The sequence below is a fragment of the Balaenoptera ricei genome, chromosome 5, assembly GCF_028023285.1.
Source record: "Balaenoptera ricei isolate mBalRic1 chromosome 5, mBalRic1.hap2, whole genome shotgun sequence".
NCBI classification, from domain to species: Eukaryota; Metazoa; Chordata; class Mammalia; order Artiodactyla; family Balaenopteridae; genus Balaenoptera; species Balaenoptera ricei.
The window spans coordinates 128816322-128832860 of NC_082643.1; the positions used below are offsets into that span (position 1 = coordinate 128816322).

The window sequence follows — 16539 nt, forward strand, 5'->3', positions numbered from 1 at the left end:
AGCATCTCTGTATGCTTCCAGCTCAGCATGTTTGAAGAGAATTCATTATCTGCCTTGTTTCTCCTCTAGTGTTGCCCATCTCATTTGCTGACCTCACTCTTTTCTTACTCAGGTCCTCAGATCTAGTAAGTCTCCAGTCCTTTTGACTTGCTTTTCTGATATCCACCCCACCACCTCCTCCTGCTTGTAACAGGCACTGCCTTACTTAAAGGGCTTGCATCTCCCATACACCAGTAGTCTAACTGGTCTGGGTGCCTCTAATTTCTCCTGTTTTCAGTCTTTCTCCCATACAGCTGCCAGAGTTTGCTTTCTAAAATCATTTTTCTCTTAGAGAACCTACTACAAAAAGATATAATGTGGCAGTTTGGATCAAAAATAGGATTAAACACACACATGAACATTACCAGCAAAGCTAACTAAAATGAAGTAGATATCCACGTGCTTAACCAGGTCATCCCTGTGATCAGGAGGTGAAGGCCGAGATTTAAAAACTAACAGTAATACTTCAGGTTTGTTTGCAGATGACTGTATTATTCCGAGAATTCAACCACTTCAATTACAATGGAATGTCTTTATAATGTAGCCTGAAATAACTGAGACTTTTGAAAATGAGACTAATTCTGTTAGTATTCATAGCACATTGGCAGTGTCGGAATAGTTTTTTCAACAGATCATTATGAGAGGCATCCTGGTACAGTGTAATAAGTACTAGATTAAGAGTAGGAGTCAACAACCTGAAAGTGTTAACATTTTCATTTCATCAAGTTTTCTCTGGTCTTGAGGGATTCAGAATTAGGAGAATTCTTGGTTATAACTTACTGTTTTACAAGATGTCTCAAGACTCCTATATACTAAGGGGCAAGTACTTAAAGAGAAAATAAAGGCTGAATGTGTAAGCATTTCTACCTCTTTGGAAATGAAGTCTTTGTGTAGATGACCTAGAAAAGACATGCTTTTCTTTAACATGAAAACTATCCTCCTGGTACTGGGAAACTTGATGGGCCTTCATCTATTTTGACTTATTTCAAAATTTAAAATATTAGGACAATTGTGTTAGAGCAGTGGAACTGTAAGATACTATATGATACTATAATATCATATAGTATCTGTATAATACTATACAGATACTGTATGTATCTGTATGATACTATAATTATACTATAATGATGGATGATACATGTCATTATACATTTGTCCAAACCCATAGATTGTACACCACGAGAGTAAGCTGTATGTAAGTTGTGGATTTGAGGTGATTATGTTTTGTCAATGTAGGTTCATCGATTGTAACAAATGTACCACTCTGGTGAGGGATGTTGATAATGGAGGAGGCCATGCAAGTTGGGGGACAAGGAGTATATGGGAAGTCACTCTACCTTCTGCTCAGTTTTGCTGTGAACCTGAAACTGCTCTAAAAAAAGAAAAGTCTTTTAAATCATTTTTCTACTCAAAAGCTTGATGGCCTCCCAAATAAACTCCAGATTCCTTAGGATGCTTTTTTAAGCTCTTTTAGATCTGTCCCTAGCCTATCTGATCTCATCTTTGATGATCTTCCTTTAAGTCACCTGTATTCCTATTTGTCTAAGCTCTGGCCGCTATTTAAAAAACATCCAAGGGAATTAATTCCCTGGCTGTCCAGTGGTTAGAATTCTGCACTTCCACTGCAGGGGGCATGGGTTCGATCCGTAGTTGGGGAACTAAGATCCCACGAGATGTGTGGTGTGGCCACAAAAAAAAAAAAAAATCCTAGACTGAGTGGCTTATAAACCATAGAAATGTATTTCTCACAGTTCTGGAGACTGGAAGTCCAAGATCAGGATATCAGCATGGTCAGGTTCTGGTAAGGACCCTCTTCCAGGTTGCAGACTGCAAGTTCTCATTGTATTTTCACATAGCAGAGAGGAGAAGCAAGTTCCCTGTGTCTCTTATAGGGCACTAACCCCATTCGTGAGGCCTGCACCCTTATGACCTCATACAATTCTAATTGCTTCCCGAGGGCCCCACCTCCTAACACCATCCCATTGGATGGAAATGTTTCAACATATAAATTCTGGGGGAACATAAACATTCAGTTCATAATACTACTACACTGAAATATTCACCCATTCTCATTCCTAACATGTTCTTTCATACCTACACTTATACGTATCGATACTTTGTTCTCTGTTTGAAACACGTTTTCTTCCTATCTCTGCTTGTCACAATCATTCAAGTTTTCATTTAAGTGCCACCTTCTCCTAGGACCTTATTTGATCCCTCTTAGACTTAATTTCTCCAATAACAGTTTTTCTCCTATAGCAGTTTTCATTCCTCACTTTTGTCACTTGCATTTCAGCTAGGTGATGAGCTCTCTGTCCACCTGACATCTTTAAAAGCACAATAAAGCCCTATCAAAAAATGATTTGCTGGTCTTTGATTTCAGTTCTACCAGAGTTAGAGCGTATCCTTAACTTAGTGATGTGTAGACATGCCCTGTTTAGCGGAAGGGCTGGGGTAGGGAATGGGGTCATTATTAGCATAGTTCTAGTGGAGATGTGTTCCTGATGTAAAAATTTATTTCATGCAATGACTACACAGTTAGTAGTTCACTGGCTGATCCCTTCTTCTCTGACGTGCTCCACATTTGTTCCAGTGGTTACTGGCTGGGCTAGAAGCAGCAGCAGCAGCTCCCACCAGGTTCCCCACCTCCTCAAGCTGCTATAACAGCTAGCATAGATTTTAACCCTTAAAATCATGGTTTCCTTTTAGAAAACAATCAAAAGACTTCGGGGATGAAAATCAGATATTGCTAGTAGACAGAACACAGAAATGAAAACACAGAAAAGCATTAGGCAGACCCGTACTTACTGAACAAGCCCCAGATAGAATCCATGATAATTTGTCATGGTGTTTTTATTTTGTGTGGTTTGTCTCTGTACCTAGGATTGTCCTGCTGTACCTGTTAGCACTATATAACTATGTAACTACATGTGTTGGCCATTTTGGTAAAGCACATTGTGCTTTCCCCACTAAAACGAAAAAAAAAGTATTATAACTGGTTTGAAGTAGTAGCAAAAGTCTGTTTTCCTTAAGGAAATGTGCCATGAGGGCTGGCTATTTTGTTAATGTTTTTTCTTGTGGTGGCCAAGGAAATTATATATATATATATATATATTATATGATACTACTGCATTTGGTGAAAAATGCTGACATTAACGCAACTAAGGACCTGAGAGATTCAATAACTTAGAAGATGAAAAAAAGATTTAGTATCAACATAGAATTTTGAAACACCTGAGTAATTGAGAAACTTAAAAGCATTATCTGAAGTTCATTTTCTTTAATATACTGTTAGAGCTTATGTAAGTAAACTTGCTTATTTGCAAATTAGCAAGTTTTTCTTTGGTAAGGACTCTGCTCACATTTGCCACATCATTTAGGGCCTTGAAACCAATTAAAGTGCCGTCAAACTTTGCAGGCAGACTATAAATATACAGTTATTTCTGTTTAGAGCAAAGTAGAATGAACAAAATAAAAATCTCATTGAAAGACATTTGCACAATGACAGCTTTGCAGCTTGCACCATAGGCTCTCAGAAAAAAATGAAAGAGTATTTATATTAATATTGATTAATGTAACCCATGTATTATAAAAATCTTAATTAAAACTGCTAGATTTAATTCCTTTTTAAAAATAAATATTTTAGACTTCCCTGGAGGTGCAGTGGTTAAGAATCCGCCTGCCAATGCAGGGAACAAGGGTTTGAGCCCTGGTCCGGGAAGATCCCACATGTGGCAGAGCAACTAAGCCCGTGCGCCACAACTACTGAGCCCGCATGCCACAACTACTGAAGCTCGCGTGCCTAGAGCCCATGCTCCACAACAGGAGAAGCCACCACAAGGAGAAGCCTGTACACTGCAACGAAGAGTAGCCCCTGCTCGCCGCAACTAGAGAAAGCCCACAAGAAGCAATGAAGACCCAACGCAGCCAAAAATAAATAATTAATTTAAAAAAAAACTTTTAAAAATATTTTATTTTGGAATAAATTTAGATTTACAGAAAAGTTGAAAAGATAGTACAGATAATTCCTGTAAATTCTTCACCCAGTTTTTCTCTGATGTTAACCTTTTACACAAATAGGGTATATTTTTCAAAACTAAGAAATTAACATTAGTATAGTACTATTAACTAAACTCTAGACTTTATTCAGATTTCACCATTCCCCTACTTATGTCCTTTTTCTGTTCCCGGATCCAATCCAGGGTATCATATGGCATTTAGTCATCACGTCTCCTTAAGTCTCCTCTGGTCTGCAGTAGTTTATCAGTCCTTCCTTGTTTTTCATAACCTTGATCACTTGGTTAAGGTGATGTCTGCCAGGTTTCTTCACTGTGAAGTCGCTGTTTTTCACTTTCCATACTCTGTCCTTTGAAAGCATGTCACTGAGTCCAGTCTACACTAAAGAGGAGGGAAGATTAAGCTCCATCTCCTGGAGTGAAGAGTATATATAATATTAATTTCATTATTAATAAATAGTTACAATGAAAAGTTGGCAGTTTTGTTTTATTGTTGTTTTTAATACACCCCCTCCATTCTAATAGAACTAGTTTGAGAGTACAGTCTTTCCAACTCTGTTAAACTTTCTGATATGTTAATCAGTTATGCTCTTGATGTTTTTCTAAATAGGAAGTAATCATCTGTGGTAGGAATAAGGAACCTTTTGGGAATCCTGAACTGTGGCCTTAAAGGCAGTATCTAGTTTTGGTTCATACGTTACCAGCACTTAGCCTGGAATCTAGTAAATAGAGATCATTGGAGGCATCTTCATTTATTGCTAGGGGTTGGAAAAGTGCAGAAGTACAGGAGCTATATCTAATAAAGGTGTAAGTTTCTCTCCAGTTCTGACTGTGGTGCAAGAGGATGGGAACTGTCATTTATTTGGCCTTTACCATGCCAGGCACATTATTTTATTTGCTGTTGATAACGGCCCTGTGAGGTAGCTATAATCTGTTTTCTGGAAGAGGAAACCTAAAGCTTAGAAAAGTGAAAATCTCAATAGAACAGTGTTTGAACCAAGGTCTGTGACCTCTCAGGTCATTTTCTTTTTACTATATGTTTTGTCTTCTTTTTCAGTTTCCTATGTTCATTTCCTTGTCTTTATTCCTGTCTCTTATCTCCCTTCTTTTAATTTCTCCCTTTTTCAAAAAATTTTTTCTGCTTGAAGTGAAATATTTTTTAAATATAGAGCTTAAGAAAGTGGATCTCATTCATTGCTGGTGGAAATGTGAATTGGTATAGTCTTAGGGTAAAGACACCTACCTACCTACCTATCTATCTATCTATCTATCTATACCCCTACATAAAAGAATGGTTACTGTATTGTTGTCCATAGGGGCAATACTTGTGCTGGTACTTCTGCTTGGCAAAAAAAAAGAAAAAAGAAAAAAAGTGAACACAACGCTTATCAGTAGGTGAGTGACCAAATGTGCTACATTCCTCATGCTACATCCCTTAATGTAGCCATTCGAGGTTTTTAAATTGTTTTTTTAGTGTTAAATGATAAAGGGGTGTGTGTGTGTGCGTGTGTGTGTGTGTGTAGATTCCACTCACTTTTTCAAAACAAACAGTAACAAATAACCCTATATATGTTTTATATGATTATAAGAACACAGATTAAAAAAAATTTTTTTTATTGAAGTATAGTTGATTTACAATGTTTGTTTTTGGTATACAGCAAAGTGATTCAGTTATACATATATATCTATATTGTTTTTCATATTCTTTTCCATTATGCTTTATCCCAGGATATTGAATATATCAGTAGTTCCCTGTGCTATACAGTAGGACCTTGTTGTTTAGAACACAGATTTTTAACATGTCAGTGAAAGGTAGGAAGGGAGGATGACATGTATGATAATTACATGCCCATTTATATAAAATGAGTCTGTGCTTATGTGTGCATGAAAGTACAGTCACCAACTAGAAATCTAGTCAACACCAGTTCTTTCCTCTCCCTCATCATCGCATCTAATCAGTCTCAACGTCCTGGTGATTTTCAAGCATTTCTCAAATGTTTTTCCTACTTTCCATTTCCTCTACAATTGCCTTAGTTATCATCTTTGCTTGGACTATGGAAACAGCCCCCTAAATGGCCTCTTATTTTTTTTTTTAATTAATTAATTTATTTATTTTTGGCTGCGTTGGGTCTTCGTTGCTGCATGGGCTTTTCTCTAGTTGTGGCAAGCGGGCGGGGGCTACTCTTAGTTGTGTGCGGGCTTCTCACTGTGGTGGCTTCTCTTGTTCTGAAGCATGGGCTCTAGGCGCGCGGGCTTCAGTAGTTGTGGCACATGGGCTTAGTTGTTCCGCGACGTGTGGGACCTTCCCTGACCAGGGCTCGAACCCATGTCCCCTGAATTAGCAGACGGATTCTCAACCACTGCGCCACCAGGGAAGCCCCTGGCCTCTTATCTTGAATCTTGTCCACCTCAATTCCTTCTTCTATTGCCCTGTCAAAGTAGATCTATTCAAGGATTTCTAACATGTAAACCCCTCTACCTAAAACTCTTCATTGATGCTCTCTTACCTGCACGACAAAACCCAAACCCTTTGCCAGGGTCCAAAAGGGCTTGCAAAATTACAACTTGCAAAATTAGACTTCTCCTGTCATTCCCCACCTCACCACCTCCACTCTGGCAACTGCAGACTAGCTTTAGTTATCCACGTAGGCCATGGAGACTACCCCTCAAGGCCTTTGCTTGTGCTGGTACTTCTGCTTGGGATTCTCTTCTCGTCTTCCCCTTCAGCTCCCCAAGCCCTCCTCCCCAGACACTTGTTGCTTTAAAACTCACCTCTGGGGTCTTCTCTACCAGAAAGTCTCCCTTGACCTCATCCTCAACCCCAAGCTAAGCTGGATGGCCTCTCTTTTGCACCTACCATGTGTATTGTCGTGAATTCCTTCTCAGTTTCTCTTCCCCACTAGACAAGGGAAGGAACTGATGTTTGCATCTTTGTAATTCCAGTACTGTCCACTATGCCTGGAACTGTTTATTTGTTCCACAACTAAATGCCACCCCCTGTGGCACCTCCACCTGCAGGGATCTTAAAGTCATAACCAAAAAGTGGTTTCACATTCATATTTTAGAGAATAAGTGACTTCCCTGGTGGTCCAGTGGTTAAGACTCTGCACTTCCACTGCAGGGGGCCCAGCTTTGATCCCTGGTGGGGAACTAAGATCCTGCGTGCCACACCACACTGCCCCCCCAAAAAAGGAAAAAAAGTATAAATTCCAAATTTAGAGAATTAGGTGAACCATCTTCATGTTTAGCAGAGAGGGAAAAATGTTTCTTTGGGGTCACATATCTCTCATACAAATGACAGGCCAGATTAAAAGGGTGAGATTATAAAGCAAGTAAATTTCATTCATTTTCTAATTAATATATATCTTCATAAGTAATTGTGTATAATTATGGTATTTTCATTGCACCATTTTATTTTATTTTTTAATTAATTAATTTATTTATCTTTAGGCTGCGTCAGGTCTTAGTTGTGGCAGGCAGGATTTTTTGTTGTGGTGCGCAGGCTCTTCCTTGCACTGCGTGGGCTTCTCTCTAGTTGTAGCATGCGGGCTCCGGAGCATGTGGGCTCTGTAGTTGTGGTACACGGTCTCTCTAGTTGTGGCGTGTGGGCTCCAGAGCATGTGGACTCTGTAGTTGTGGTACACGGTCTCTCTAGTTGTGGCGTGCGAGCTTAGTTGCCCTGTGGCATGTGGGATCTTAGTTCCCCGACCAGGGATCGAACCAGCGTCCCGTGCATTACAAGACAGATTCCTAACCACTGGACCACCAGGGAAGTCCCTGTGCCATTTTAAATTATGGTACATTGTTATCTAAATTTTTTATGGTGGGGACACAGTTATTTAGACTCATCAGAGTAAAACTACAGAGATATTAAATACTGATTTCTGCAGGTACAGACAGATATAGTCAAAACAACTGATATGGTGAATAATCCACAGTAAGTAGTGCTAAGTGCCGAAAATTATGCCACACACTGGGAACCAGCAAGTGCCAAAGAAATGTTAGTTTTGATATCTGGGGATAGTTATGCCTTTTTTTTTTAACCATTCATATATAGTTGAAAATTCTGTGTTAATTACCAACTACAGACCAGTGTAGTGGTTAGTTTCTGATTAATAGAATAGTGCATTTTTTGGACGAATTTTCACAGTATTTAGAAAGAGACACGACTTTTAAGTTAAAAGAACCAGGATTGCTAATAAACACTGCAGAAAACAGATGTCTTCTAACTGGTTGAATGATTAGAACACAAATTATATCATGCCAGGATATTACAGCTCATGTTTCTGAAAAGACTCTCTCCACATGTTAGTTCTTCCACTGTAACCAGTTTTGCTTTAAAGAATAGCAGTTTGAAAGGTAAACTGTTCGTAACATTGAACAGGGTAGAGTTTGTGGTTAGGTCTGTTACCCTAAGACGGGTATTTTTGTTTTTTAATGCTCTTTGAATCATTTTAATAATAATAATTTTGTTTTTGTTAATGGCCTACTTCCCAGTTAAAAGTTTTTTTATAATCACATGATGAATCATGTAATGTGTGGTTTACTTTTCTTACTACAATTATTCATTAAAAGGAATTTTATGAAATTATAGGCTACAGAGTGATTATTATTAACTGTGATTACAAACTAGTTGTTTTCAGCAAAGATTTTAGTTCGTGGTGGGTGAATGTTCCTTTTTTGAAAATTTATTATATAAACAAAGTCTTTTAATACTGGTAGGCTTTCACTTTTGTTTTAACGTGTCAGCCATGCTGAATAATTTCTTTGCAAATAGGATGTTTTTATGTGCAATTTCTGAATGTCTCACATCTGTGGATATAATTGTATAATCAACTACTAATGTAAATTATTGTCCAGTGAAATTGTCTAAAGTGACCAGTAACCACACAGGGACTGAATTAAATTTAAAAAACGAAACAGAACCTTAGATTCTAGAAGGGGGCCATCTCTTTTTTAATTTGTTTTCTTTTCTATCACTGTGCCATTTTGATTCCATCTCCTCCAACCCCAGTTCTTCAAGGCTCTACAAAAAGCATTCTACAGGAAATAATGTTGATGCTCACAATAAATTAGAATCAGTGAGGAGACTCTGAAATAATCAAAGACCTTTCACCCTTCGCGTCTCCCCGCACCCCAGCCCCTACCCTCACCCGCCTGCCGGAAAGGCATAACTGTTTTTCCCATGTTTGGCTGTGATTTAGATTATCTTTTCTGTTTTTCATAGTGACCTTGAGCCTGAATGGCTGGACAGTGTGCAGAAGAATGGAGAGCTATTTTATTTGGAGTTGAGTGAGGATGAAGAAGAAAGCCTCCTTCCTGAGACACCTACTGTGAACCATGTCAGGTTCAGCGAAAACGAGATTATTATTGAAGAGGATGATTACAAAGAAGGAAAAAAATATGAACCCAAACTCAAGCGGTTTACCAAGATTTTAAAAAGTAAAAAACTTTTACCCAAGCGCTATAATAAAAAAAATAGCAATGCCAGTGGGCCAGTATCCATTCTAAAGCACCAGTCCAATCAGAAAACAGGAGTTGTTGTCCAACAGCGGTACAAAGACGTGAACGTTTACGTGAACCCCAAAAAGCTAACCGTCACCAAAGCCAAAGAGCAGCTCAAGCTTCTGGAAGTACTGATTGGGATTATCCATCAGACCAAGTGGAGCTGGAGAAGAAGTGGAAAACAGGGCGGTGGAGAGAAGCTTGTGGTCCATGGCCTGCTGCCAGGAGGATCTGCTATGAAGAGTGGTCAGATATTAATTGGTAAGTTCTGCTGGTGAACATCAGTCCTTGTTTGCAGGGTTAATGGTTGATGATGCTTTGTGAGGAAAGTGATCAAAACAGAGTTATACCCAGAGTCTCAACCAATTAAGGACTGCCTGACGATATTTGGGACAGTAGTGAAATTGGAAGGATTGTGTACTGCAATGCACAGCATTCTTAAGACAAGCACTTTAGTGCATTGAATACACATGCGTGCCTTGTTAGGCCAGGGAACAGCTTAACTAATTTTCAAGTTTTTATATAATTTTATTTCATCTTGGTTTTCTTTGCTGACAAGAAAAAGAAAAGTTGACTGTACAGTGATAATTTAGGTTTGAATGACCTATATCCAATAACATGATACAAAAATATATAATTTATGAATAAAAATACTTTAAAATTGTATGTTTGCACTTAAGTGCCCCGAGTTCTTGGAGTGGTTTTAAACTGTTTCCTATGGCATATGTAGCAACATTGGTGTTATATGTAAATTTCCTTTGAAGGGCGCTTGTCATAAAATATCCCACCAATTTTGAGGGGAAAATAAGAAATCCACAAGTTATTCTGAATATATGTTAAGATGAGCATTTTGTGTTGCTGATACATTTTAAGCTGTTGGATATGTTTGAGTTTGTAGCAAAGATAGATTAGTTACCTAGAGATAGATTAGTTACCTAGAGATAGATTAGTTACCCAGAGATAGGTTAGTTACCCAGAGATAGGTTAGTTACCCAGAGATAGATTCGTTACCCAGAGATAGATTACCCAGAGATAGACTAGTTACCCAGAGATAGACTAGTTACCTAGAGATAGACTAGTTACCCACAGATAGATTAGTTACCCAGAGATAGGTTAGTTACCCAGAGATAGATTCGTTACCCAGAGATAGATTACCCAGAGGTAGACTAGTTACCCAGAGATAGACTAGTTACATAGAGATAGACTAGTTACCCACAGATAGATTAGTTACCCAGAGATAGGTTAGTTACCTAGAGAGAGACTAGTTACCTAGAGATAGATTAGTTACCTAAAGATAGATTAGTTAAAGATGAGAATATGTTGTTAACAAAACTTACAGGTAGAAACTGTTCTCCAAGCTGATGGTCTTAAGTTGACCCAGCCTGAGAGATTTTGATAAAGGAACTTTTATAGATTCTTTAGAAACATTTAAAAATATTTCTTTAAGTCCAGATTTTTTGTTTGTTCACTGATTCATTAGATAATTTTTTGAGCACCTGCTAAATGCCAGGAACACGAAGATTACTCTAATGATCCAGTTGCGCCTCCTAAGGAGCTCATGCTGTAGTGGAGCTCACGTAGGGTCAGAAATAAGCAGACAGTTTCCCACCATGTGATAAGTGCCATGATAAGGGTTTGCAGGGAGGAAGCCTGCAGGAAGGGCATCTGTGCAAAGCATGTATTCCACATGGTTGCAACAAGATCTCCACATTCTCTTCTTACAGCGTGATGTTGATACTCCTCCCATGGAGAGTTATGGTATGTGTGTGTGACTCTGTGCCCCACCGCCCCAGCCTTGAATCTGGGTGGGTCTGTGACCACGGCTTAATTGGTACTGTGCACACAGACTTAAGGAGTGGGCTCGTAAAAGGGGATGTGCCTTCTGCCTGTCCCCATTCTGTGAGGAAGGCCAGGCCACATGAAGAGGCCCTGAGTCGTAGCATTCTGGCTGATAGCCCCAGCTGAGGCCCCAGCCACGCTCAGGAACAGCCATCAGACGTGAGTGAAGAAGCCGTCCGGGTAACCTCTGCCCCAACCATCTGGCTGCAGCTACACAAGGAACCCTGAGTGATAACCTCAGCTGAGCCCCATCACCCCCAGGACCGGGAGAGACAATAAATGGTGGTGGTTGTTTCTTTCATTTTTTTTTTTAATTGAGATATAATTGACATACTACATTATATTAGTTTCAGGTATACAACATAATGATTTTATATTTGTTTATCCTCCGAAATGATCACCGCAGTAAGTCTAGTTAGCATCCATCTCCACACATAGTTACAAAGGACGGTTGTCGTTTGAAACTACTGAGTTTTTTGGGTGATTGCTTTTGCAGTAATAGGTAACTGGAACAGGAGCTAATGCATACTTACATTCTCTCAGGTCCTCATCTTCCTTTTTTGTCAAGTTACAGAATTGGACCAAAATACCTCTAAGGTTTGTTCTTTTAGTTCTGTCAAAGGAGACCAGAATTCCTGCTTATGAAATCCTGCCTGGTTATTGCCCACCACCATAATTGTATGATCCTGCATGCTGGGAAACCTCGGCTACACATTCTCTTTATACTCGCCTGGGGCTTCTGCTTGGAATGCCTATTTGGGCCGAGTTATAGACAGATCTCTAAAATTCTTTTTACCCTTTTCTCTTGAAACCTAACAGAGAGGTGGTTATGACCAATGAGCCTCCTATTCCATATTTCCTTTCCCCTGATACTCACTCCAGTCTGCTGAACCTTCTAGGAATGGCAGTTACCTCTGGCCGTGATCTTTGCACCATCTGTATGGGTGGAAAGAGAATGAACCAGAGAGAAGAAGACTACCAGGGTGGTCCTACTGTTTATCGTTAAAATAATTTAAAGATACACAAGATGCTAGTAGTCTACCTTTTAACCTGAGTGAGGTAACGTGGATGCGTTCACTTTGTGATAATTCATTGTACTGTACTACAATTTATGCACTTCCCTGCATGTGTATTAAATAGCAATAAAAAGTTAGAAAAATGAGGCTTATGAGTTCAATTTTGTAATAGAAAAGATTATGATTTACTAATAAGTAGAAAAGGAAATTTGTCGGAATAAAATGATTATTTCATCTTTGATGCGTAGCAAAATGGTTGGCTCATAATAAGCCCTCAAAAACATTTACTGAATGAATGAATAAACCATGTAAAAAGAATACATGCAGGGAAAACAATTAGAAGTTAATATCAATACAGCAAAATGCTAATAGTGTTGGATTAGGGTGGGGGCATTATGGGTAATTGTTATCGCTACTTTTCTAAGTTTTTAATTTTATGATTATGTTCCATATTTTTTAATTATATAATTTTGGGACTAAAGAATGGATGATTTTTTTTCAGCATTAATTTTTTAAAAATTCTCTGAGCAGTCACAGGTGTAAAGCTTATAAATAATGAATATTACTTTATGCCCCTTAGAGCAGAGATATAAATCGCTGTTAGGAAAGAGACTCCATCCTTGAATACTTCATCGAGCAGATGCTCTTGTTTATCAAGATCAGAAATCCTATTCCAAGTTGGGTATGTGTTCATACCCATTTGCAAGAATGGACGATTTTAATGTCATGGTGGGTTTGCTAATCGCACAAGGTGCTTCTGTGGTGGTAATTTCTCACTTGCTTCTTTCATAGTGACATTTCACACTGCAGTCACCCCACAGGCAGGAAGATCATGAACACTTTGTCCTGGTCAATGCAGTTTGCTCGGGGTGACTTCTGCTGTTGTCTGGCTGGAGGTTGACCCACTGTTGACTAAAGTCCCTTGACCAGCACAGTGAGACGGGTGACTTTTCTTTCCTTTTACGACAGCAGAACTCTGTTCTATTCTCATTCTTCTTTGCTGGATTCTTGGGGGTTTTGCTACCTTTTTTGGTGCCATTTTTGGTGTTCCTGCTGCCAAGGGCTTGCATGTTTAATTTTTATATTTCTATTTTTGCGTTTCTGTTAAAGTTGGACAGTTGATAGCTCCCGGACTACCTGTAGCTAGCCGCCGACTCAGTCCAGAGCAAATAGAAGTTCCCCTTTTATCTACATCCTAGAAACTGCATATCATCTCAGTGATTTATTTTTGTCCTCAAGATTACCCATTTTCTGGTCATTTTAAACTAGATGTTTTTTTAAGGATTGGGAAGGATAGGGTTAGAGAGAGTACACATTGATATTCTTTTTTTTTTTTAATTATTTATTTATTTTGGCTGCGCTGGGTCTTAGTTGCGGCATGCGGAATCTAGTTGCAGCATGCGGGATCTAGTTGCGGCACGCGGGATCTTTGTTGGGGCATGCGAACTCTTAGTTGCGGCATGCATGCAACATCTAGTTCCCCATCCAGGGATCGATTTCAGACCCCCCTGCATTGGGAGCATGGAGTTGTACCCACTGGACCACCAGGAAAGTCCCCACATTGATATTCTAGACACACATACCCCTGGAAACTATTTCTGATGAAGAATAAACAAAGTTTATTTCAAGCTGTTTTTGTGTCAACTTCTAATGTTCTCACCTGTGATCATTAAATAGATTTGTTTTGTATAATACTTGTGCTAAGTTTCTCTTTTAAATTTTAAAAAATTTTGGAAGTGTTTTTGGATTTACTTTTAAAAATCATTTTAGTTGAGGTATGACTCCATAATATGCACAAATCTTAAACGTATACTCAGTAAATTTTGACATATGTATGTCCCTGTGTAACTACCACCCAGGTCAAGATATGGAATGTTTTTGGTACCCAGAAGGCTCCATGGTACATCCTCCTAGCCAGTACCCCCTCCCAAAGGTAATCTTTTAAAAGTCAGAACTTTTCTATCAACAGAGTTGATTTTGCCTCTTCTTGAACTTCATGTATATGAAAGTATATGGTGTGTATTCTCTTGTTTCTATTATATTTTCTTTAGTTTATAATCTATGAGAAATATCCACGTTCTCACTATGTAGTATTCCGTTGTATGAATACATACTATTTATTTTTCCATTCCACTGTTGATGGACATCTTGGTTATTTCCAATTAAAATATCTGAAGTGCTCTTTTGAAAAGACAGATTTGTTTTTCATGAACACATAACATGGTTTTATTCTCTAATATTTTGCAGACTATTACTTGGTATACATTTTTATTTTCTCCTGTAATAGGTGTAACATTTTGATATTCTTAATGAAAATAACTCTACTTGTTTGTCTCTCCTCTCGCACGTCATTTTTTCCCCATATTTTTACCCATGGAACTTGAACGACTAGTAAAGGAAAGACACAAGCAGTGGGTTCACCGGAAAGACAGAATTTTAGAGTTTTTATGCCTTTGTTGAGAGCGTCTGGTTGTTACTTCCCCCTACGGATGAGCACCAAAGGAATCCCATGACTTACCAGAGAGCAGACAGCCAGTCAGTGATAAACCTGAGACCCACAGGTTGTGTATTCCATTCACAGAGCTCTTTCACTTGCCAGGTTGCTCACTTGAATGGGTGGGGAAAGTGCCAAAAGATTTCTCTTTGAAACAAAAACGAAAAGAAATGACTTAATCCTTTCAAAATGTAATTGGGAAATAAGTGTTAAACTACCACAATGTACTGTTTAACCCAGTTAATTCATTCTGAGACATTTGTCCTAAAGAAGTAATCTAAAACACATCTGCAAACCGCAGCCAGCAGATCAAATCAAGCCCACCACCCATTTTTGTACAGTCAGCAAACCAAGAATGGTTTTAACCTTTTACAATGGTTTTTTAAAAAAAATCAAAAGAGTGATATTTTATGACATATGAAAATTATATGAAATTCAGATATCAGTGTTCATAAATAAAATGTTATTGGAACACAGCCACATTCATTTGTTTATTGCTGCTTTCAAGCTACAATGTAAGAGTTGAGGAGTTGCGACAAACACCATATGGCCTGCAGAGCCTAAAATATTTACTGATCTGACCCTTTACAGAAAAAGTTTGCTGACCCCAGATGTAAAAACAGGAAAAGCTATGTGCACGAAAACATTTATTCAAGCATTTTTTAGTAATAATAAAAAGCATGAAAATGTCAAACCAAGGGTATGGTTATTTAAATTATAATTTAATAAATTTGTATGTTATTTGACTATTAAAATTGTAATTGTAAAAACTGTATACCAGCATAAAAATTCTTATTACTTGAGAAGTTTAAAAAGAAAAAAATCCTTGATGCCTCATTTGTGTGAACAAAGGTAAAGACTAAAAATAATTTGCAGAAACAATCATGGCTATAGTGCCATCAATAATTAATAGTTATCAATAATTTTTACAACATTTCTGCAATATTATTTTCTATTTTAATGAGAAATAAAAACCTGGCACTAGTTTCTTATCCATCATCTTCAGAGAATGTGATGTTTTACTTAATATTCTGAATAGTAGTTACAGTAGATGAGCTACCCTTATTCAAGGAATTCTAGAATGGTAGGTTGGGAGGGACCTTAATTTTCTCTGGTTTAGTGCTTACATGTTATAGTTGAGGGATTGATATTGAAGTTAAAAAAATACAATAATTTTTATTCTCTCAAAACTTAAGAATTTGTCAGTAAATGCATTAACTTGAATGTATAAAATGGCAGTATGTAACTATGTTTCAAAAACCGGATGCTTTCCCCTCTGAAGTCAAATTCAGCTTAAATGATCTATTTATTTATTTAAGTAAATTTATTTATTTATTTTTGACTGTGTTGGTTCTTCGTTGCTGTGCGTGGGCTTTCTCTAGTTGCGGCGAGCGGGGCCTACTCTTCGTTGCGGCACACGGGCTTCTCATTGCAGTGGCTTCTCTTGTTGCAGAGCACAGACTCTAGGTATATGGGCTTCAGTAGTTGTGGCTCGCGGGCTCTAGAGCGCAGGCTCAGTAGTTGTGGCACACGGACTTAGTTGCTCCGTGGCATGTGGGATCTTCCCGGACCAGGGCTCGAACCTGTGTCCCCTGCATTGGCAGGCAGATTCTTAACCACTGCACCACCA

The 16539-nt window shown here is 38.4% G+C and overlaps 1 protein-coding gene across 4 annotated transcripts in view; it reads left to right on the plus strand.

Annotated features, from left to right (window-relative positions):
* Positions 1-16539, plus strand: part of INTU (inturned planar cell polarity protein) — an 83060-nt gene that overhangs the window by 13626 nt on the left and 52895 nt on the right. For all 4 annotated transcript variants that reach the window (XM_059923566.1, XM_059923564.1, XM_059923565.1 and 1 more), the window contains one exon: positions 9283-9821. In XM_059923566.1, the coding sequence (XP_059779549.1) occupies positions 9283-9821 (539 nt within the window). The remainder of the gene's footprint in view (positions 1-9282; positions 9822-16539) is intronic.